At 45.5% G+C, this 23,805-nt stretch overlaps 3 protein-coding genes across 8 annotated transcripts in view; 1 reads left to right on the forward strand and 2 right to left on the reverse strand.

The window, feature by feature from the left end:
* The window catches only part of LOC120899518, a 30,558-nt gene extending 28,242 nt beyond the window's left edge, over positions 1–2,316 (forward strand). For all 4 annotated transcript variants that reach the window (XM_040305473.1, XM_040305475.1, XM_040305474.1 and 1 more), the window contains one exon: positions 612–2,316. In XM_040305473.1, the coding sequence (XP_040161407.1) occupies positions 612–804 (193 nt within the window). In that variant the 3' untranslated portion in view covers positions 805–2,316. The remainder of the gene's footprint in view (positions 1–611) is intronic.
* On the reverse strand, positions 735–9,574 carry LOC120899517 (protein HID1). Of its 3 annotated transcripts, none has more exons than XM_040305469.1 (5): positions 9,111–9,574; positions 7,651–8,709; positions 7,038–7,128; positions 4,925–6,453; positions 735–823 (listed from the first exon to the last, which is right to left on the reverse strand). In XM_040305469.1, the coding sequence occupies exons 1-4, from the start codon at positions 9,174–9,176 to the stop codon at positions 4,955–4,957; spliced, it is 2,715 nt and encodes a 904-aa protein (XP_040161403.1). In that variant the 5' UTR covers positions 9,177–9,574; the 3' UTR covers positions 735–823; positions 4,925–4,954. The 3 variants fall into 3 exon arrangements, with proteins under 3 accessions (XP_040161403.1, XP_040161404.1, XP_040161402.1); XM_040305470.1 differs by lacking the exon at positions 735–823 and adding an exon at positions 3,361–3,650; XM_040305468.1 differs by lacking the exon at positions 735–823 and having other exon boundaries at positions 3,885–6,453.
* A 3,330-nt stretch (positions 9,575–12,904) lies between these two features.
* LOC120902010 lies at positions 12,905–18,575 on the reverse strand. Its single transcript, XM_040310436.1, has 3 exons — positions 18,073–18,575; positions 14,930–15,060; positions 12,905–14,802 (listed from the first exon to the last, which is right to left on the reverse strand). Exons 1-3 carry the CDS (start codon positions 18,169–18,171, stop codon positions 14,685–14,687), a joined length of 348 nt encoding a protein of 115 aa, XP_040166370.1. The 5' UTR covers positions 18,172–18,575; the 3' UTR covers positions 12,905–14,684.
* Between the last annotated feature and the right edge of the window lie 5,230 nt (positions 18,576–23,805).

Below are 23,805 nucleotides of genomic sequence, written 5' to 3' on the forward strand. Positions count from 1 at the left end.
CATCGTTTTTGTGTAGCCGACGCATCGGGAAATGTTAGCAAACGACACGTCAGAAGTGATCAACACTTTTTCGAACAAAAAAATAAAGCCAATATCGAAGATTGTAATCTTTATTGGTCCTGTCGTCGTCGTGTTTCGTCTTGGGATTGGCGACTATTGCTTCGAAATCATCTCAAAAGATCTACGAACCCCGAAAGAAGACATCAGTTTACATTCCAAAAGGGTCGTACGATCAGCGATGCATGTCCAAGCTCTCTCCTAGAGCTGGAGACATGTGCAATAAAGTGATTAGATTTTTACGACACACGAAGACTTCGATCCGCACTGCGGGAGCAGGGAGGATTAAGGAATTTCTGATTGTTTCTTTTTTTCTATGTTGAACTGTTTAATTTGTTTCCTTTTTGTTTGTTTCTATTTCATTTTTATTGCAGCTAGTCACCAGTCACCGTAATCAGTCTCTCTTGTGTGCCCAATTGTACTGCTTTCTCTTTCGTTTTGTATTTTTTCATCTTTTTCTGGGATTGATTACTGTTTTACTTGCTAAAAAATCTTTTCAAAAACATTATTAATAACTCATCTTTTACCTACTCTTTACCTCTACTCATTTGCAGATTCCGCACCTGCCTGAAGCTGGCCGACTCCAAGGACGCCAACCTGGTCGGGAAGCTGTTCTTCAACGTGATGCAGATGAAGTGTTTCGTCTTCAAGCCGGAAACGGTTTGCACGAAAAAGTCCTGGTGGGGTACCTGCGAGCGCAAGGGCCGCCGGAAACGGGCGGTACTGCGGCACAATCGAAAGTTTTAAGGCCAACCGTGTGCAAAACCTGTAAACATGAGATTTTAGTTATTAGTGCATTGCATCTGCCACGTGGTGTTGTTGGGCAGGGTCGCTCGCTCACTCGCTGGGGCATCCCATATCCCCCCCCGTTTACCAAAATGTTATTTATTGTGTACAGATTACCTTATTTATTGCTACCGTTTTGTCCATTTGAAAAAAAAAAAACAACTTAAAAACTCGCGCCTGAAGTCACACCATTTGCAGCTTGCTTGTTGTTGAGGTGAACGCGCGTTCTCTTCTCCTTGCTCTAATGGCTGCAAATACGTGGCATCAGGGCTTGTGCATGTGAGTTCCAACGGATTCCTATTAGCTTTGTAAGGCAAACACACACACAAACACACAAACACAACAGCAATAAGTGACAGAAAAACAATCGCGGTGATAAAACAAATCGGGCTAGGACGTAAGGATTAGAGTTGGTAAGGCGAGATCGTGATCGTGTGACTATTTAAAAAGTAAACCGAGTATTCATCAAAATAGCCACGCATACACACAAACATCTACATCCACATCGAATGATCTGACCTAATGTAGGTTGAGCAAGTAGTGTACTGATAGTAGTAGAAGTATTAGCGAATGTTTGATAAGCATTGCGTAAGCTCTGTTTCTCCGCATGACCGTATAGGCGTATCGAGAAAAGCGCATAGATTCCATGACATAAATTCATTTAAAACAAAAACAACCATCATCGCATCAAGATGAAGCGAATGGGGCGTATTTATTACGGAAAGTCCTGAACTGAACTGTGTTCCGAGGAATGGTTTTGGACCTATTTGGCATTCTTGGAGACTCAAACATACTAAGGATTTTCGGAAGCTAAAGCGTTGCATTAGGGCCTGAACTCATTACCCTGCCAACTATTGAATTTATGTTTTTTAGTTGACAAAAGGCGTGTTTTTTTTTATTGAACTGTGAGAAAACTAGCACACAATCAACTAAAACCCATTCAACTGATTGAGTTCTGACTGTAGTACGCAATCCAAGCGAACTGTTCACGCGCCGTTTGTGCGTTTGTAAATATTAGACATAGACTAGGCAAAGATCTGCAAACTGTGAAAACAAACGCTTGAAACGCTTTGATTTGGTGTAAAAATTAGACGTTAGCATAATTTAGTGGTGTACATAGTAAGGTAAGAAGTGGTTAGGTCGAGAGAGGGAATCAAAACTATAAAATAAAACTACCATTGAAGTGTATACATCTGAGACGGGCGTGTTGAATGCTGTTTTATCGTTAACGGATCGCGTTGGAGAAACCTACGAAATACGGCAATATTTATATGCGTATGTATAGCACAGCGCCACCAGCACTACCGTAGACAATTATTGTAAAAGTAACACTAGTAGACGAGGGTAAGAATAGTACCGCACAAACACACATACGAAACATCCTAAATACAAACTGTTCAAATAATCTTGTTCCAATCAATATAAACTGTCCTGCATTATTATAAGAATAATAAAATCAAATGAAACTAATAATAGATTGCGTTTTTTTACTGCTGGCAAAACACTTCAAAACCGATTTTATCTTTTGTAATGATAGTTTGAGGTAAGTATAATCAATTTTTAAAAACAATTCATACTTTACGTTTTAGAAAAAAAGTCTTATCTTAGAAATCTTATGAAGAATAAACACTGAGATGGTAAAAGAGAATAAATAAATATTCAATTTTAAATATTTAATAATTCATGGAATTATGCATTAATGCATTTATAAACCGGTCAATGAAATTTGCATCGTCAAGCATCGTATGATATGATATAATCGGTAACGCACCGCACTGATGACACGCAAAGCCACGATTCAAATCTACTCTTCATCGCGTGCATAAAGAGAAACTTTTCCGTCGAAATTGTGAATGAATGAATATTAAACATTGATAAGTTGGAAGATATCACTTGTATTAGAAGACAATAGTAAGATATATTAAATTATAGAGAAAATATGTTATTATTATAACATGGTAAAGCGAATTATTCAACTTGGACGTTAAATAAACATACAGCATATGGACAAACATGGTTTGTCGTTTGTCTCAATGGATATATGATCCGAATTCCATTTTTGTAGGTGATGTTATGATTCAAAATCGTATTTCAATTTTAACACTAAGTAAGAGTTTAAGTTAAACACTAACCAACGTTCTGAAATTTAAGCAGTTTTTGCTGCGTAAAAGGTACAAATTCTGGAAAGGGATTCAAATCCGTTATACGGTTCTGTATGACACGATGTTTAAAATCTTAACATCAGTTTTATAACAACTACTATTGCCATGGATAATCGAGAGCAGCTGTGCTTGCATGCAATCTAACAACATTTGCACACGAGCTCGCTTGCCGACCAAACCTCCCAATAGAGGGCACCACCATGGTTTGTTTCTAAAAATAGACACACAACGCGAGCGAGAGCGAACGTACGGGGTAGTCTCGCAACCCCCTATTGCCGACGCACGCACCGCGATGCCGAGAGGAAGCAGTACGAGTTTTAACGCACCCTCTTTCGACCGGGAGCGTGGCGTCTCCTGTAACGCGGCTACTCGTGGGTCGGATTACGGACTGATTTGAGGGCGGGAGTCCTGTGTGCTGGACCAGGCCATGTTGACGGGGCGTCCGCACTAAGCTGGCCGTCAATATGGGTGTCACGGAGGAGTCCGAGACATTCAGGTTGGCTAAGGAGAGACACACCGAGCGAGGGGTGAAAACCAGCAGCTAAGAGTCTCCGCGGCAAGCAGTAGTGGGATCGCGTCCCGGAGTGGACTGCCAGTGCCAGCCCGACCAATAAAGTCACACTGTAATCTTTTTGCTGCCGGTTGCTATGGAGAAAAAAACATTTTTATCATATTTTAAGCACATTTACAATTCCTTTTACATCATTTTCCGACATCTGTCACCGTCATTCACGAGTTCAAATCCGGACTAGACCATGCGATTTTTTTTTATACTCAAATTTAAAACTTATTCAATGAAAAATAAACTAATCTACGAAGGCGTGGATGAAATGAAGGCGATTCTCAATATTTTCGTCCATATGAAAACAGGCAAATCGATTGATTTAACACAGTCTTGCCGTGCCAAAGCAAGAGGATGAAATGTGGAACCACCGTGTGGTCCCTCTTTCGCTCTCACTCACTCGACACGCGCATAAATATTATAAGAGTTTGTGTATATTTTAATATTGTTGTCTGTTTATATGGATTTGATTGGTTTTAAGTTACTTTACGGTCAGCAAATATGTGGTGTTAACCCTAATACGTCCATTTGCACGTCTCCCAGTTTGTTTCATCGCCCGCTCACCCTTGGCCCTTGCGTCTACACACATTTACCCTGACCTTCCTTTTAACACACGTCCTGCGCTACGTTCTCTTACGTTAACGGGATGCTTTAAAGTTTACACACTTTTGCTTCACACGAATATGCCGTTCCTATTGTTTTTTTTTCATCAAAGCCTCTCTTTCTCTTGTACAAAGTTTATAGCGATTATTTTTACTCACGTCGATATATTATAAAAGGTTATTGGCAGCAATAACAAAAATAGCAGCAAAAAAGGGAGTAAATGGCGAGAGGAGCACGATTTTATAGAGGATTCAACTACATTAAAGCTCTTCCGGTGTAGTATGCTTATGGGACAACGAAACTGATGCAAACCGTTAAAAAAAGGAACGTAGGTTTTAAAAGAATTTTAGGAAGTAGAAGCGAGACTTTCATATACTTAGCGATACATTTTCTAGTATTGTTTACAGATTATCTTACTTGTTTTAGTTTCTTTTTTCGTTTATCGTGTGTTTAAGATATTTTGAAATGACTTAGACGGAATGGTCGGTCAGATGGGGTCGGGATAGAGGGGGGAAATAACCCTATCCTCGTTTGCTGCTGCTTCACTATTCCTCTACTATCTATCTCTCTCTCTACACTACATTCTCAAGGCATCTTCATTCTCCTCCAAAACCTTCAGTACTGTAAGCGAAGTGTGTTAGTAAAGCGTACACACATAGATGAGCATGAAGATGAGTGTGTGAGGATTTTGTGTTTTGTATTTTGTGGTTAGTACGAGGGGGAAAAAAGAAACTTTGCTAGTTTTACTGCTTACCAAACGACGAACCTAGACTCCTCTCGGCACCTAGACGCGCTGTATCTCGAACAGCTTCACCTCCGTGTCGTACCAGACGGCCGGATCGACGTTGCGCAGATAGATCACGCCCCACATGTACGTGCGGAACCAGGCGGTCGTGCCCCCGTTCGCCTGGTACTTGCGGATCAGGATCGGGTGCGGTACCGGCAGCAGCCCCACCAGCGTACCGTGCTGCAGAAACTTCAGTATCTCCGACTCGTCGGTAAGGCCCTTGTCGATGCAGATCTTTTCCACCTGGGGTACCAGCACCTGCAGCAGGCGCATGATCGTTTGCAGCGGCAGCTTCGAGCGCCAGGACTGTACCCACTCCGGGGTCGGTTGCCACTGCTTCACCTGGTTGCCGTGCACGGGCGCGGGCGTCACCCGCAGGCTGCCGCGCTGCGCGACGGCCCGCCGCAGCGGCGACGGTGTCTTGCTCGACGGCTCGTCCGCTCCCTTGCGCGTGGCACCGTTCGCTTCCGGCTCCTCCTCGTCGCTGCCGATGCTCGGCTTTCCGAGCGACTCGGCACCGTCGCCCCCCACCGACGGTGACGTGGGACTGGCGAGATCGGTCGGGTGTGCCGACTCGCGCTCCGTAATTTGGGCCAGATTCGGTGTATCGAGCAGCGTGGCCTTCAGCGTGCCCGGTTCGGCTTCCTGCGCCGGGTGCGAACCTTCCATCGATTCTTCCACGATGTCGCTCCGTGCGTCCTCATCGCCCGTTACGGTACCATGCTCACGCTCACCCGCCGCTCCGCCAACGTCCGGCTCGCGCAAACCGAGCCGCCCGGTGCGTGTCACGATGCTACGGTCTCCCCCTTCCTCGCCGCCACTCTCATCGCCACCAGCAGCAGCCGCTCCGGGCGCAGTAAGGGCGGCTTTCCGCTGCTGATAGTCAGCCGCATCATCATCGTGCCCGGCAAGACTTCTCGAGCCGGACGGTGCCGACCCATGACTAGAGCCGACCATACGGCCACCGGCACCACCACCGCCAGCACCTCCCTTCCGATTGCTCAGACATCGCGCAATACCGGCGGCATCGGTCGGCAGATTGGCAAGCGCGTGAAACACCTGCCGCTTGCGGATGATCGTGTACACCAGGTTCGAGTTGCCGTCGAACTGGTACTGGATGATGTTGTTGAAGATTTCCAGCAGGAAAAACACGAGATGATGGTTCGACGGGGCCGAGTACAGGAACCAGGGCGTGCTGAACGCTTCCAGCAGATGGAGCAGCTTGATGCTCGCCACCATCGAGAGCGTCTTCAAGTACGGCGACACGTTGACGAGAATCGTTAGCAGACAGTCGAACAGGGGCTGCAGCCGCTGATGGCCGGTGGCAATGATTTTGTGAAACACGGTAATGAGCAGATCGGCATGCGTGCCGGTAAACACGGGTATGTCCATCGGGACGGTCGCGGTGTAGGGTTTGTTTAGCCGCACGCCAAAGTTACGCTCGCCGGAAAGCAGCAGCAGTATGAACACGCCGATATGCATCAGGCCAACGCGGGCTGAGGGGAATGGAGTAAAAGATGAAAGCGGAAAGGTGTTATTTATTCGTTCAGTTTAGGTTTACAATAATTCTATAGGGGTCTACCCGATTCCGATCCCGTGTTAGGAATCAATATCCGAGCCGATTCAGGAGTCGGAGCTGATTCCGGAGTTGACTCCGGAATCGGAATAGCAATTTGCTCCGGTAACGGAATCAGAATTGACTCCAGAATTGAATCGGAATTAGCTTTGGAATAAGAATGAGTTCTTGAATTTAAATAATAAGTTTTAGAAGCGAGATCAGTCCAGGAATCTTCATGAGAATGGATTGTTTACAAATAATTTTTGATTCTTTGTGTCTATTAATACGTTGGACCCAAACGCCTATTCTTATGGAGATGCCGAAACCGACTCCGAATTCGAAGCCGATCGGAATTCGGAGCCAATTCTGATTCCGGAGCCGATTTCGATTCCGGAGCTAATTCCGGAACCAATTCTGGAGCCGATTCCAATTCCGAAGACGACTTCGGAAACTGATTCCGGACCTACTATCTGGAATCGATTCCGACGAAAACTTCATTTAACCCATCAATAGTTTACTTACACTGATCAGCGCGCGAATCGTTGAGATGGTAAAGTATCGGCACCAGTATATCCAGCACGTCACTGCTTTTCAGCACAAAGTAGAGGAATTTCTGCAAAGAACAAGATAAATAAGTGAAAATTTTAATAATAATAATTAAATTGATAATTGTAAATTGAGTTAAAAGGTTTCGCATGTCAGTAACCCTTCAACGGCACAATAAAACGTAATATAATTTCGAAAATAATTATGTTTCAACAGTACAAATCCGTTTCGTGTAAAAAGTATGAAGAACCAAAACTGTGATAGGATTCAAAATATTCATGAATCTTCAAATCTTTGCAAGTTCTCTGGATCAAGTGATGTTCAAGTGATAATTGTCGTCTTTAGGACCGTGAGTCATTTCATTACAATCTTCTTCGATAGGATAAACATCATTTCATTATGATAAACTAAATTAACAGGGTGATTGATTGAACCTCTCAATAGACCTCTTGCGGTATTATAGTCTGGTTCATGTACTGTAAGGCAGTGAGCATAAGTCATGTCCTGTGACTGTTGACAAATAAAGCATATCTTCAAAATTCCAAATTAAAACTAAACACAGGAACAATCGAACGCCGCTCTTATTTACCTTATTGTAGTCACAAATCTTCCAGAAGAACACCAGCAGCTCCTGATGACAGTGCAGCCGCTTGGTCGAGTTCGGCAGATAGCTCTGCACGAGCGGATTGTTCAGCAGCCGGGTCACCCCCTTCAGGATGAACTGAAAATCATCGTCCCGATGGATGCGGGACAGATAGTTGATAAACAGATTGTCCGCGATCGTGCTGTCGTCGTGTATGTACGCCGACGACTGGGCCGGCCCATTGCTCGTGATGTCATGGTCGAGCGTCACGATCAGTATCTGCAGGCACACCTCCACCAGCGGCTCGAGCGTGTCGGTAAACAGCAGATGGTTGTACGGCACCCCGATCCCGACCGGATCGTACGCACACACCGTGTTCAACAGCGACGTAAACAGGGGCAGCGCGTGCCGATTGTCCGCGCTGGTAAAGTGCACAATCCACCGGTTCGGCTCGTCGCTCGCCGTCGGCGGACGGTACATCGTCTCGCTGAAGCAGGTCAGCAGCAGCTTCAGCAGCTCGGTGCGCCGCGCATCCATGCTGCCGTTGCGCGGCGGCGACTGGGCGAAGCCGACGCCCGCCTCCCAGATGTACTCGCAGCTGTCGATCGAGTTGAGCTCCTCCGCCTTTTCCGGGCCCGATTTGCGGTACCCCACGACGGTAAAGTCGGGACAGAAGAGCAGATCGCAGATCGCATTGAGCAGACTCTGGGCGAGCGGTACCGAGCCGGGCTCCTCCTTCTCGCTGCTGCCGCCGCTGCCCGACGGTAGCGACGACCAGAAGAAGTCCTTCCACTGGACGTCCTCGAACACGTAGGGCAGGATGCGCGTCAGCAGCCGGACACAGTTCAGCACCGTCTGCTGTTCGCCCTGCGTCCGGCAGCTGTTGTCCACCGCACGGACCATCCGCTCGGTCGCTTTGTAGCAGAGCGTGGCCAGATTCGTCGGCATCACGTCGCGCACCTTGCGTATCTCGTTTGCCGGCACCAGCGCAAACACGTCCTGCACCGGGGTGTTGTGCTCGCACCAGAACTGCTCCCAAAATGCGTCATCACTCGCATCGATCGGCTGTGTGGGACGTTCCGGTGTGTGCGAGTGTGTGTGTGGGTTGGGGTGTTTGCAACGATAATAAAGACGATGATTGTGATGACGCGGTCCGCGGTTGCGTTGCGCAAATGTGTGGGCGATGACGGCGGTCGGTGGCATACCGTGCCGAGCGTATGGGGGAAAAGGAGAGAAGAACAGAAAAACATATGTTAGGCCAGTGGGTCAATAAAAGCACACCGTAAAATCTGCCGCGTTGCTACCAGCAAAAACAAAACTCTGCCAACTCGTATACGTCGCCATCGAGCTGTGTTCAAACCCGCGAAATTTGAAACTTTTTTAACCTTCTGGCAGAGCACAGTTTTTTCCTCTTTTTTTGCAACAATTCTTCACCAGCGACAATGTAACACAACATTACACCTCACCTGACTTTTGCTCGTCAGCTGAACGATTGCTTTGCGAAAGTTCAGCTTCGTGTCCGTGTTGCCCATTATGTTGCTGTTGCGGCTGCTCCTTCAGCCACGGACACTGGAATGGTAAAACGATGGCACCCCCTTTCCTAACCCTTGCGGCCTCCCTTCGTCATTGGATCACTGGTTCAGCGGGGCAGCAGGAAAAATGACGATTTTTCTTCACACAAAGAGGAGAGCGGCCAAGCCAATTCTTTTCCGAACTGGGCAGTGTTTTTGTTTCGACCGCTTCCGGCGGCGTACAATGAATGGGTAAACTTTAACCTACACGCCAAACAAACAACACACCAGGACGGATGTGCTGACCACCAAGGAAAACCGTGCCAAAGTGTGTGGAAATTAACTGGAAAACGGTGAAAAACTATACACTTTGCCAGCAGCAGCGCACGAATACATTGAACATTGGGTTGACGTTGCAGACACAACACGAAGACGGCGGGCCGAACAGTGGGCGGTCTCCATGATTGCAAGAGATTTTAATGACATTTTCTAAAAATATGTTTTATTATTTTAAAATATAGTTCTTTTAATCAATTGGAGTATGTATACAACAACAAAAAACTACATTAAAAAGCGTGTGAAAAAATAAATACGATTAAATGGTCTTTTTCACGCAGCACCGAGCAAACATGTGGTTTTCTTCGATGGTTAGAGGCTGCTTTAGGGCAACATGGAACCACAAAGGAGCTTCGGGGCTGACTAAAATATGAGTTTCTTGTTTCGTTTGATAGATTTAGCTAGATTTAGCGAGTACATGCCATGACATGAAAGAGCAGCCAATTTGTATGATATCCTACCTTCAATTTACGTTTCCGTTCCATTTCTAGCGATGCATAACATCTCTGCGAAGCCCTACAACAGTGCAGAGTGAAGGTGAAAGCTATCAAAACGATGAAAGCTCTACTGGCTAGACAGATGGAGTCACCAGCTTTTTTGCTGGTTGCCTTTCCAAATCCGACTCCAAAATTTTCAAAACCAACTCCGAAAGGTATTTCGGTCCGACCAGCATTATCCGGAGCCGTCCGGAGTAGTGATGTGCTCTCTGAAGCGCATGCACGACTCGGATCCGTCTCCGACTATTATTAGTCCGATTGCGACTCGTACGGAGTTATCTGGAGTTCTGGTCTGGAGATCTGTCTGTCTGTCAAAAGGCTTAAAGAGACTTTTGTCCTTATGGAGGAGTTGCCCAGAGTCGTCTAGAGTCGTCCAGAGTTGATCGGAGTCGACCGGAGTCGGTTGGAGCCGTCTGGTGCAATGTGCTTATTATCAGGCATTTCATTTCGTTATGTTTTTTGTCTTTCACTTTGCACGTGCACTTCGTATACAGGCCTTTGTTTCAAATTAGCCTGTGTATACTGGCCGACTTTGAACGAGTCCGGGCGACTCCGAACGACTTTGGGCGACTCAGGACGACTCCGAACGACTCGAGGCGACTCTGGCTCGGGACGTCTCCGAACGACTACGACTCCGAACGGTACTAGTGCTTCCCATTTTTCCAGAGTCGGACTCGGTCTTTGGTGCGCTCCAAAGAGCAAATTACTACTCTGGACGAACCTAGCATCCGGAGTCGATTTCCGAAATTATCGGAGTCTGATTGGAGTTGACTCCGAATTTTTGCCAACTTTCGCTAGGACTCGTAGTCATCCGGAGTCGGAGTCATCCAGAGCCATCGCTGGAATCGAAGTCGATTGGAATGAACAGGATCGGAATCGTTAGAACGATCGAAACTGTCGGAAGTATTGATTTTTTCGGAACGGTTTGTTGATTTTCATAAGTTGGAGCAATCTAAATGATCGGAACATTTTAAATCTACTTCTTTAGATATTTTTCAAATTCTCAAGATATTTAGCGGCTACTTAACGGAGTTATGTAGGATTCCTTTTAAACTAAGAGATTGAGTCGTTTAGATCTCGTTTAGTAATCGTTTAATACATTTATTCCGTTGGTGAAATCTGATTACAATTTGATATAAAAATATATTTTTAACAAGGGGCGATCCAAAGCTTCAATTTTTTTCTTCTAATTATAAATAATAGAATTTTTTTCTTACATAAATTTTGTCCATCTGCAGCAAAACCCTTGCCATATTGTCCAGTGCGCATCAAGTACCTCTCACTTCGCGGCATCCTAAAAGCAACCCCAAGTGCATCGTGGGCCGACATTTATTTCTTGAATGAATTTTTGCACCAATCAACAAAATTGTTATCTATAAAACACTCGTAGTGTTTGTGTTATTCACCCAAATTGCCGAGCCCAGGGAGCATCAGTCCACCAGGAGACGGCACCCATTCCAATGACCTCGCCACGGGTACACTGATTAGGCCCGGACCGCGCTGATATTCCAAAACCTAGCGATGTTTTATTATTGATTTTTGCTGCAAACGTACCAGGACAAAGCACAATCGTGCGCCTTATTGCAACTAGCATGACGCAATAGTAGTGCTGGGTAGTGCGACTAACGCACTTTGGTCCTGTGCTGGCAGGCGCTAACTACGTCAATGAAGCACAACGGCGTATGCATTCTGTACTACACTCGCCACTGATAGTAGCAATCACAGATGAGTAGCAGAAGTGGAAACGTTTCACAATATCCCCTGATCATCATGTACCATCAGCACCCGTCCCACCGATGCATCGTCATCATCATTATCGGAGCAGAAGAGCGCGAGCCGCACGCGATAGTGACTGATCGATGATGCTATGACACGTCCCTTCCAAGCTGTCCATCAAAACCTGGTGTAGCAGCATAACTGGCCGATAGGACGTTCCGGACGAGCGTAGCACGAGCTTTTCTTTCTTCTTTTTTGTTTTGTTTCGCTATGTACCGCCAATCGGATGTCCTCCGATTTGTTGACCAAGTCCTGGCACGCGTGAGCTGAACTGCGTCGCCGAAGTAGATCCGTGAAATCCGAAGTGAAAAGCGGGCATTAACCGACATTGGAGCATATGGTTATGAAGTCATTCAGCAAATTCTTGTCGATTTAGGTGCTAAGAACTTGCCGAGATGCTCGAGAGTACCTTGAGCTGGTGAGTAGCAGATGTTCTCAAATTTCAGAATCCTGGAACTTCTGAGCACTGGAACACCTAAAAAATCGGTCCTAATTCTTAACTGCCATTCACAAAATAAGACGCTCCAACGCGAGTACGGACGTACGCACAGTACATCAAACAAACGCACTATTCGGGTCAACAATCTGGGTCTGCCTTTCTTATCGTCACGCTAGCACACCCGCAGCACCCAGGCTGGGTGGTCCCGGGGGCAGGATTCTAATCACCGGTCACCGGGGTTGTGGGTTGCGTGATGCTGCCGTGATCGCCGTTTCAAGGCTACGCAATAGGGCACGCGGCATGAATCATCTCGTTCTGCGTAGTAAATATCTCGTGGTAGCGTGGTGGCCGTCTACAAACTGTGAAAAAGTTCGAACGCCCCAAACACTAAACTTTACTGGAATTTACTGGAACGCCGGAAGAAGAGCTGTACGCACGTTTTTATGCGATAGATTAGAATGGAGCATACGAATACAGAACCACACACAGAGAGCGACACTAAAGAAGCAAGTAAGTAGCAAACAAATGGTTGTTTATTGCGCTGTAGTTTAAAAACAAAGCAACAAAGTGTCGATGTAACGGCACAATTATCACCACGTTGTTCCCCTCCCCATTTTGCTTGTGATTGTGTATCATTCGGATTTGTGGTTTTGGTTTTTTTGTTCCTGTCGTTACAAAACAAAAGTTGGTACAAACGCGACTAGAGCTGCTTCTGATTAGGTCTGTTTATTTCATCATTTTGATACTGCTTCACAATTAGTAATCGACCCCTAGAAGTGGATAATGTCCTACTACTGCCTAGCGTTTAGTGATCGTGCATGATCGTTGCCTACCGGTTCTGAGCAAAACACTTATCTTGAGTAGCAATACGAACTGTTGTATGTTTCTTTATTATACGTAATTATGGTTTTGCTTGTTGTGTTTTGTTTCTTCTTTTAATGGTTGAAAAAATGTTTCAATACTGTATGTGTATGTAAGCGATACGGATGTTTATGTATGGGTGTTGGTGTGTTGTTACACTAATATTGTTTTCCTGAAGGCTGGATGGTGAAACTGGGCGAAACTATGATCATTTCGTAGCGTGCTTATCATTAATTAATTTGCACCGTTTTCCTTAAGTACGAGTGAAACTTTTTCAAGACAACAGAAACATAGTAAAGTGGGAGCTGAACTGACCGATCGGTACGGGGATCACGTGGATTAGGGGAAGTACGCTATGAAGTGGGTAGAGTCTGTTTTGGGCGTGCCATGCTTTTCCTATCTGTTTTTTCGTTGTGCTCCTCTTTGAAGCGAGCATATAGAAAGAGTTTTCAAGAGTTTTGCATGTTTTGTGTTGTGTTTTTACGGGGGAGGGTTTGATTGTTAAAATATGTTTACATTAATCGTACGTCAATGTGGGAGTGTTTGCTTGTGCGCATTCTTCGTCGGACGATCGTGCCCTGCAGGCATTTCCTTTTCTTTACTTTCCCCTTGACGATCGCATACATATGTATATAGTTAATCAAGTCTTTTCCAAAGATTGGGAGGTTTTATTTAACGTCCTTTGTTATAACCACGGACCACCGTACTGCTAACGCTACCGCTTCTCCGATGCTATTTAGCAACTTTTGTTTCGCTCCTCTACTTCTACAGTGTTTTTTTTCTATTTTAAACGTTCTTCTGAGTCACATTTCGGAGAGAGCTGAGGTTCGGAGTGCAGAGCATCAAATGTGTTTTACTTTCTTTTCTTTTTCGGTATGAGACGTATCGGAACAGAGATGTAACTGGAACCGGAACTGGCGGGGTAGATATACAACGTCAATATGACGTCGTTTTCTACAAGCATATTTGTGTTGGCTGCGTATGAGTTGGGAAGGACCTTTTATGGGTTACTATCTACCACCCAAGCTCTCTCCGAGGTGAGCTACCGAAGTGAGCATATTTTAGGCCTCTATCTTCTAAGCTTAACCGATAAAGAAAGTATAATATAATAATAATAATTAAAAAAAAAAAACCATGTTCATAAAATGCTAACAGGACGTGCTGATTGGGGTGAATGTTTAAAAAAAAAAAGAACATTAGACATATCAGATACGCAACAATGAGTCGTAGATTTGGTTTTTGTTTTCTGAAGAGATAAACGATTAAACAAGCAAATATAAATAAATTTTAAATATTTTAACCATCAAACTCTTTCGCTTTCGCTCTCCTTCTCTCGCTGGATGGGTGTGTTTTTTCAGCTTTCCTGGATTTCGTTTGCTTTCTCCACTATTGAAATCAGCATTTAAACTTTTATAAAGATATTTATGTGGGTGAGTGTGTGGGTGTGTGTATAATAATAGTATGGTTAGTGCATTTAGGTGGTGTTACAAGTAATTACACAGTTTGCATACACACTCCCGCATGCGTCCAGGGGTGGCACGGGCCAGCAAACCTGCGGCGTGTTGGCCGTTGGCCGACCGGTGGACATTCGAAGCACACGATCGGATCGCTTTTACCAGCTCAGGACGCGGGCACGGACTTTGCCTTGGCCGGATGCTCCCGGCAGCGGTAGACGTACGCACTGATCGAGACATCGTCGTCCGTTCGGACGCACTGCTTCAACTTCTCGCAGTCACACCTAGCGTTAAGGGCAGGAAAGGGAGAAAATGGAATAAAGAGTTCAAAGATATTTGGTTAAGGTAAGGTTAGATTAGGCGATGTGCAAATATCCTCTCAGCATAACATTCACTGTGCAAAACACTTACGTATTTTTCATGAAGCTATCGATCGCCCTTGTTGCGGGTGTGTACACTGCCCATCCGCAAGGTGTGTTACCTTCGCACGTCTTGTTGCTGTGCGTTTGGTTAAACACGGATCGCTCACCACGTGACAGGACCTGTAGAGTAGAGCAAAGCAACATTGATTTAATACTTGCGTGGGACATCTTGGAGATAATCGCTTTAGTAATGAAGTGTGTGTGTGTGTGTGTGTGTGTGTGTGTGTGTTTGTGTGTGTGTGTGTGTCTTCTTAATACAGCAGAGGCTTCAGACTACACAGAAGTACAGTACTTCTCGCCAAGAAAACGGTGATAAGATTGAAAACCCCAGATTAGACCCATCGTGCGGCATAAATGAGTTCAAGCATGTGCATTTGGAAGTCTCGTGCCTTCCATAAACACACCCACATACACATATGCAAGCAGAAGGACAGGCCCTAGCGTTCCTGCCAGGCTAAACCATCCATCGCCACTCACTTCCTGCTTTGGACGAGCGCCCTTCTTATCGCGCACCAATAGTACGCAGCAGTTGCGCCGCGCATCAAGAGCATCGGGCGCTGTAAATGCTATAAATCAATATGGTAAACACCCCGTGGCGGTCACGGTTCAGATCTATCGGATGCTCAAACGTGCCGCCTCTGTACCGATCGTCCAATCGGTCCGCGAGTGATGACGCACGCAAAGGTCCCTTAGTCCCCACCCTTAGGTCAAGCGTGATCTCTTTCGGAATCTGCAGACCCACCATGCAGCGAGGACCTAATGCGTTGCGTCTAGCGAACGCCTGCTGCAAGTACGCTCGTCGGGTTTCTCTTCCAAGTGTACCCTATCCAATGCTTCAAAAATCGATGACGCCTAGCTAAAAGGTTTCATATAACGAGAGAGTCCCCAAATCCGAAGTGATCAAATTGTGGCGACGTGTTTCAGGTACTCAACCGACCAACGCATGTAGCAATAAAACGTGGCGTGGCGCGACAACCCGCGTGCCAGGTTGTAAGATGAGCCGCAGAGGGGCCACTTATTTGCATACGTACGCGTCGTCGGGGAACAAGACGCCACGACAAACATACACACACACACACACACACACACACCCAATACAGGATGTAAACAAGTCCACACTCTTCACTTTATGAATGAATGAGTAAACGTGTACTGATAGGGCAGAGCGTGCAGGCTGTCCGCATTTCTTCATTTTTATTGGAGTTTTTTCTCTCTCTCTCTCCTATCCGTTACTGCATACTTTCAGGCCCTGTACGAAGGCACTCAAGTCAATGGGAATAAAATCAAAAAGCTAGTGAACTTGCTAATACGCATAGACACACTCACACAGGGTTGGGGGGGGGGGGGGAATGTCTGTAAGAGTCGGAGCGAAGAAACGCTCCGTAAGAAGGTTATCAGTTTCTTAGTATGAAATGATGAAAATGTTACAGATGAAGAAGGTTAAAGTCGGTGCGAAAAGAAAAAAAACACCTCCAGCGATTGGATGGAGAGTTTTGATGCTGTGCAGCCACAAGTTCGTCAGAATTGGAATCAATTTCGCTTGCGTTCTGGCGGCGCTCATGTCTCTAATAAGGAATGACACGTTCCCAGAACGCTATCCAATTATTGGCACTGTCTAGCGCAGTCTAGCAGCAGTTCGTTGTCGCGTGGAGCGATTGTCAGTAAGCGATTTGTACTTCTTGGTACTATGCGGAGGGCGCATCGAACCAAAGATGTATCAATGCTCTCCTTCATTACCCCCCGTTCTTTCTACGGAGATTTTTCTTGGGAAATTTCATGACATTGGAATTGCTTTGAAATAAATTGTGTTTTCAATCTCCAATGATACACGGAGCATTAGCATGTCGTTTGGAAAGGTATTATACCGACAGCAAGGAAACATTAATTAGCTGTGAAAAGAGCCTCTAATGGTATTAATTCTAGATGCAACCAATTCCAGAAGCTTATTACCGTGTATCATGATGATGACCGGTAAATACGGTGTTTAACTGCTAATGAAGCCGCGCGAAGGGAAATATTGGAAATCAACGTCTTGCAGCTAATGGTAGCCTTGCTATCAGTTGCACCAGATTACGATGGAGCGTCGCCCTTTCTTTGCGCACAACCGTTTCTCGTGCTGGCTTTTCCCCAGTCCTCCTGGCCAAGCCCAGATTTCAAGGTTACAATTGCATCAGTTGTGAAATGTGTAGCTACTGAACGTTCGCTTGTGCTGGCAGGGGCAGGGGCTGTTCCGATGCATTTTGCTGCACCGATGCATCGCAGAGCCACAGATAATATCTTCCCCACAAAGCCGTGTTTTTTTCTTCTTCTTCTTCTTCGTCCCAGGGACCTTGAAGAGGTGGGTCCAATTTCGTGGACGCACCAATTTAGCAATTGAAGTCCCCTTGTACCTCCCCCCCCCCCCCTCAGCGGGAACGGGGCCCTATTACATAAACCAATTTGCTACCGAAAACCATCGGCCCACTAAATGGACAGGAAAGGGCCTGTCCTGTCGGTATGCGTGCGAGAGTGGATGTTTTTTTTTTTGCCTTGCCTTGCCCTCTCCTCTTCCGGCGGCTTTTTGAAGTGATCCTCAGGAAATTTCCGACAAGCACCCGAAGAGCGGTGCAGCAAATTGATGAAACATAAGAACGGCCCAACAACGCACACGCCCGTTAAGGGGAGGACTTAATGTTCGCAGCGTGAAAGACGAAACGGTGGTCCGATGGTTTCGGTGGGGGTTTCGGGCGAGAACCAAGAGCGTGGAGGGGTTTGTTTTGGCTTGGGTCGAATTGGATCATCCTGAAGGTCAGACAAATCGGACGCAACACGCAACGCATATTTCGGTGAGCGATCGCGGGAATGAGGTGGGAATCGGTAACGACGGACAAGACAAGACCGCACCGCGTTATTGGTTATTGCGTTGAAGCCAAAGTCAAGAACATGACCAGGGATACGGACTCTTGCGCACAGGGTGGTTCGGTGCTGAGGATCGGTTTGGAGATCGGTTTCGCTTTAACTGCTTTAACGTCAGAAGTATAATTCTGTACGCTCTTTTGTGTTGGCAGGTGTACTAACTAGTGTCGACGTGATCATGATCACGGCGAGCGAACGTCGTTTGCCTGAAACAAAATGGATTCCATAGACACTTACCCGTAGCGAAAGGGACGCCTGCCTTGATACGTTCACTGCACTCAGCACGAAAAGCGCCACCAGCACACAGGCACTACACGATATTAGTTTGTGCGCCATTTCCGTACCGTTCAACTGTCACTGCGCTTTGGTCGATCTTTTACTGCACGATAGATCGATTGCTCTTGCACCTGCTTGGAGCTCAACTTTCGAGAATGTCTTTAATGTCGATTAAACGTTACGCTTCCAAGATCAGCTTGAAGACACGAAAAAATTGTCTTTTATTCTTGCTCGAGCAAACGGCCTGCCACTGTGTCACACTTGCCGATGCACTTGATGGCTTTTTTTCTTTTGTTTGAGAAAGAAACGCACACGATCGCGCCACCAAAGTAGAATGTTTAGATACGCTTGGTTAGCGGCCAAAGGGTTTACGAAGCTACCTTTCGAACAGTGCCGGATTTTCCCCCGGTCCAAACAGCAACCGTCGGTCTCGATGAAGGGCACACGAATGAGCTTCGTGCGTCCGGATCGGAACAATTTATGCGGGCCCCCGGGGTGCTCACCGAAGCTGGCATTCGCGCGCGCACCAACGCGGGAGCGTAGCCCGTCGGCATGCGTTACGCACGGTCCCGAGAGCACACCCGTTGCGCGCTCTCTGTCTCTCTATCGCTCTCTATCTATCTTTCTCTCTGTTTTTTTTCCTTTTCGAACAACCGTTTTTTTTTTATTATTGCTTTATTGCAACCCAAGGTGCATAAAGTTGGGAGTAAGAGAGAGAAAGGGAGAGAGAGAGAGAGAGAGAGAGAGAGAGAGAGAGAGAGAGAGAGAAAAAGGGCCAGGCATATAAGGTAGGGAATTACAGGGAAGGGTAAGGTACAGAAGGGAAAGAAAAAGCCGACAAAACCGATTTCGTTCATTCACAGTTTCACAAGAAGATTAGAATGCATCGGGGCAAAGCGTGGATGCACCTTCTATCCGGTCGCAGGGGAAGAAGAGGAGGAACGGAGGAACTGGCAGAGACGAAGAGTACAGCAGTACCGGGACGGGCAGGGTGTTTCAGGGGTGTTGTAGCCGCATACCGCACCGCATTGGTGTGCTGTACTGCTCCTGCCTCCTGCCGTTCCTTCGGGCTCGCCGGGCTCTTTGGGCATTCCAAACGCACGCTAGAATCACGTGCTTGGTTGCACGTGTAGATTGGGTGAGGGCGAGCGCCGGCATAGTACTGTGCCGCAGGGATGGATGATTAGGTTTGATCTGGTGGTCCCAAGCGAGACGATCGATTGATTGGTCGAGGCGAACGGATTAATGCTTTGATACTGAAAAAAAAAACACAGATAACTGAACTATTCGGTTGCTTCATGTCGTAATGGGATTATCACGCGTATGTGATTAAAATAATATATATAAATGTCGACAACTCTTAATAGCTGTCATGATCGTACGATCAGGAGTGATGGGTCATCTGACGAGGGAATACAATTTCGACATCATAGCCTTATCTTTTATATTCGTTTATCTCTGCATTGTTCGCTGAGGCTCGATGGTCTATTGTGTAGACGGCTTGTCTACTATCAGCCCGGACTTGGATCGTTTCCCAACCAGACTAGCTTCGGACGATCTTCATAAACTTTAAATGGACACAAGAAGAGGTGAGGTCTCAGTTACCGTACATACAATAGTAGTATCATGTTGTCAAAAGTATCAGGAATGTTTAGCTACATAAATTCTCATAAGATATTTCCAATAATGTTCCAAACATAACCTAAATTTCACCAAACATTGAACGTAAATTCCAATGGATAAATCAAACATTTCTTGCAAAAATTGTAGCTTATAGAGGGAGATATGTGATGAATGAAGGCCATTCTGTGTAAGTAACGTAACGTCTGTTTTAAATTTACTATAAATTATGAACTTCACTAGATTTTTTACTGTCCTATTATTACCCCCACAAGGTTTGTTTCTGTAGCAATTTACGCTTGATCTGAAAGAACATATTTTGCCATACGATCATGATGATCACTTTGCGATAAAAACTGCTAGAATTGTCGTAATTTAGTTGATTTCTAATAAACCATAAAAAAGAACAACAACAAAAACCCTGTCTGAGCCACCCGTATTCCAAAATAATATTCTGAATACCAAGCGTATCGTCGATCATGCTCAGCCTGCTCGCTTTTTGCGCGTCGATCGCCGCACGTCCCACTTTTCCCATTGCGTGCAGGCACGCGCGTTTGACCTCTCACAGTATTGAAAGAAAAGTAAAAGAAAAAAAAAACAATTCTCAAACACACACACACACACCCTGAGCGGCTCGAGTCAACATACGCAATAGGTCACCCACCCCAAAAAATACGCGAACGGTTGCGGGAGCTGCCCGCCCCCCGGGGCCGGCCGAACGGCACAAACCCGAACGCATCAACGGCAAATTAATTTATATCTTTGTTTACGTCCAATTTTAGTTCAATTTTCGACGCCAATTCCAATGCCAATTCGATCGAATGAAAGGTCTATGAGTGTGTGTCTGTGTGTTTGTGCTTTTTTTTTTCCTTCGTGCGTACGATCGCTCGTGCATGTGTGCTGCTGTGGATTTTAAATGCCCTTTTATACCCCTTCTGCTTCCCTGCTGCCAAACCATGTTGGTCCGTTGCGTGACGCAGGTCGCGTGTTGTTTTGGCGAGCGCGATCTTGTCGATCGGGCGTTTGCTGTTTTATTTCTTTTGCTTATCGCTTCTCGCTTGCTCCGACAGACCAGCTTGTTTTGGTTTTGTTTGTTTTTTTTGTTGTTACTCTTACATAGCAGCCATCACAATGTATAAGGTCTTAAAAATTATGCTACAACTTCCAGCGAGTTCGGGATTTACGCCGCGCATCCACGACGGGCGAGCTTCCTCCATGACTCAGCGTGACCAAAACTTCGAGCAGCATGCAGACATGTGTTGACCATTATTTCTCAAGCATTCCTGTGCGGTTTCCCTACGATCAGGGTGGACTGCATGGGGAGCAGTTTAATTTGTGATAATGATAGGAGGTTGCTGCGGCTGGTCGGAGACGCGTACACACGATCGAAAACGTGTCCCCCATTGGCCCTTTTTCGCGCCGATCTACGGTGCTGGAGCATGGAAGGACATCAGGGGCGTGTTGTGTTGCTGGTAAATGCGCAATAACATACCAATTATCGGACAACTTGCGGTGCAATTCGATTGTTCGCCTCACTTTCATGCTCGATAGGTTGTGAACGGTAGTGTTGGGCTGCTATTGGAGTTAGGACTCAAACTACAAATCAAACTTCTCAAACGTTGGAATTGGGACATTGCTGGGAGGTCAGGGATATATTTTATATAGATATGTTTAAGCTGTAATGAATTTTGCATGATGTAAAATATACATGAATGTCCATTGAGCCTATCATTGCGAATCTCAGCATCTCATAATCTCTTGCGATGCACCAACTCACTGACGTCATCGTCATAGAAGTCATCATAGTTTGCTTTGTTCCAGATTTGCTCAATGTTTTGAAATATACTGCCATCACCCTGGGAGCATCACTGAATTACGCCTTTAGCGCTACGCTTACATCGATTACCAGTGGTCGCAGGAAATACGCATCACCTATCAGTTCGGCGCATCAAATTGATCGGTACGCATCAAACGCAACTCCGCCGCAGGATCCACCGATCTCCCAACACCTATCTGGTTTGGACTTTGGACGCAATTTCGGATCGGTGGTGTCTTCAAGTGACGCGATATGCATGAATTTCCCGCGGCAATCAAATCAATTGCCGATTTTCGTTCCCACTCGGGTAGGCGTATTGCTTGTTGTTTTCGGCAACAACGGAATGCTGTGCCGGACATCGGACCAGCGGACAACTTCCACCTCGGTTCGCAAATGACGCATCGAGCCTGCGTCGTTGATTGAATTATATCATCCCGAATTTGGGCGAAAAATTGATTGGGCTACAACACGCTATCATGCTGCCAATTTGCTTCTGTTTTTGTTTCGTCGTCTGGGGAAGGCCCTCCAGAATCAAATGAAAGCAGGAAAAATGATCCCGCACTCCCAAGGGTCCCCAAGCGACGTTTGGGAGTGGTAGGAATATGTTTGGCGCTGGCAGATGAAGCTCGGAATTAACCAAGCGCACAGGGCAGAGCATGGCAGTGATAATGAGTGAGCAACTGACGCTTGCCTCCTCATGGCAAGCTCTGCACGAGCCCACGATCCACAATCACCATTTGGGTGTGAGCGCGCGCGCTTGGTGGGGACTTTTGTTTTATTAGGTCCGGTTTTGCCTTTCGGCTTCGAACCGGTGCAAACTGCGAGTACGCGGAAAGCAAAACTTGCTCGTTCCGGTGCTGGGTAGTTAAATTTTACACACCCGTAATGAGCTCCTGTCGGCGCACGATCAAGATCGTACGGTGGGTAGGGTTGTTGCTATGGCTGGCCTGGCTAGCATCACCTCGTAGGTTGGGATTGGCTGCAGTTTTACATCATAATGATGTTCATTTGAAGCAAATATTTTATGGCCGAGAGCTGGTGGTTACCTTTCGCCGTTTGGCCGCGGTCGAGGCGAGCGAATCCTTCCGCACCGTGCGGGACGGCAAACGATAAACTGCAGGAATGCAGACTGGTCGATGGCGTCCAGCGTCCGAATCCGACAGGACTCGAAAGGAAGCAATAATGGTAATTTTTGCAATTTTTACGACGATGTTGATGGTGATGATGATGAACCAGACGCATTCAGTCGTCGTTTAATGGAAGCTTTTGCTCGTTATTAAACAGGGTTAAAACAGCGATGGAGGCGGGAGTTGTTTGGGGCATAAAGCAGTTTCTGTCGGTATTAAATCTAGAACTAGAAAGTGTCTGCCAGTGTTGTGAGGATCGGTAGGGTTTTAAGAAAATTAAACGAATCTTGGATAATTGGCACATAATTGATAATTTCAAACAGGATTTAATTTTAATTATCGTTAATTCATACGTCAGTTTCAGCGGATGAATATAATGTGTAACAAACACTGTTAATGAATGCTTTAGAAAGGAAAAGGAATACTGCGAAGAGAGTGGAAGAACAAATTGTACCTACAGAGTACGAAGACAGCATAGAGTCGTTAAAGTGTTCAAAAATAATAAAAAAACACACTATAAAAATAAACAAATAAATACAACTTACTGTAAATAAAAAATACTAAGCAATAAAAGTACAATAGTTCACAACGTCAGTACCGAATGAATGAGCAAAAGCTACGCAATGAATAAATAAGAGCCAGACAAACATAACTAAATGAAGCTAATAATGTCAAAAACTATTTCATAAATGAAACTCAACGATTGAAAAACATATTCAAAAGAATAAAATGAAAATTTAAAAACAGAATGGAACTGTAAATCAAACACAAGAAAAACTAACCAACTAACTGGAACTCTTGAAATTAAATCATATATAAATTAACCAATCAATCAATTATGTTCTGGAAAAGAAAAAGTTCTTATTACCAGCATTCCGATTTGTGAGGAAGATCTTAGCATAATTATCAAGGTTCCAGAATGAATAAACAACTTACATTTTCAGGCCCAATCTTAATGATAGAATTGCTAGTTAGTCAAATCATGCTCGATTTTATAAGAACAGACAATATTCCAAAGGAGCAATTTACAGGCTATGCCATGAATGGGGTAGAACATCAACTTTAACATCAAAACTTTAGTATTTTCTAGTACTCATATACGATTGGGGTAGGAACAGTTGCTCACAAGTA

This window comes from Anopheles arabiensis, chromosome 3 (assembly GCF_016920715.1).
Source record: "Anopheles arabiensis isolate DONGOLA chromosome 3, AaraD3, whole genome shotgun sequence".
NCBI classification, from domain to species: Eukaryota; Metazoa; Arthropoda; class Insecta; order Diptera; family Culicidae; genus Anopheles; species Anopheles arabiensis.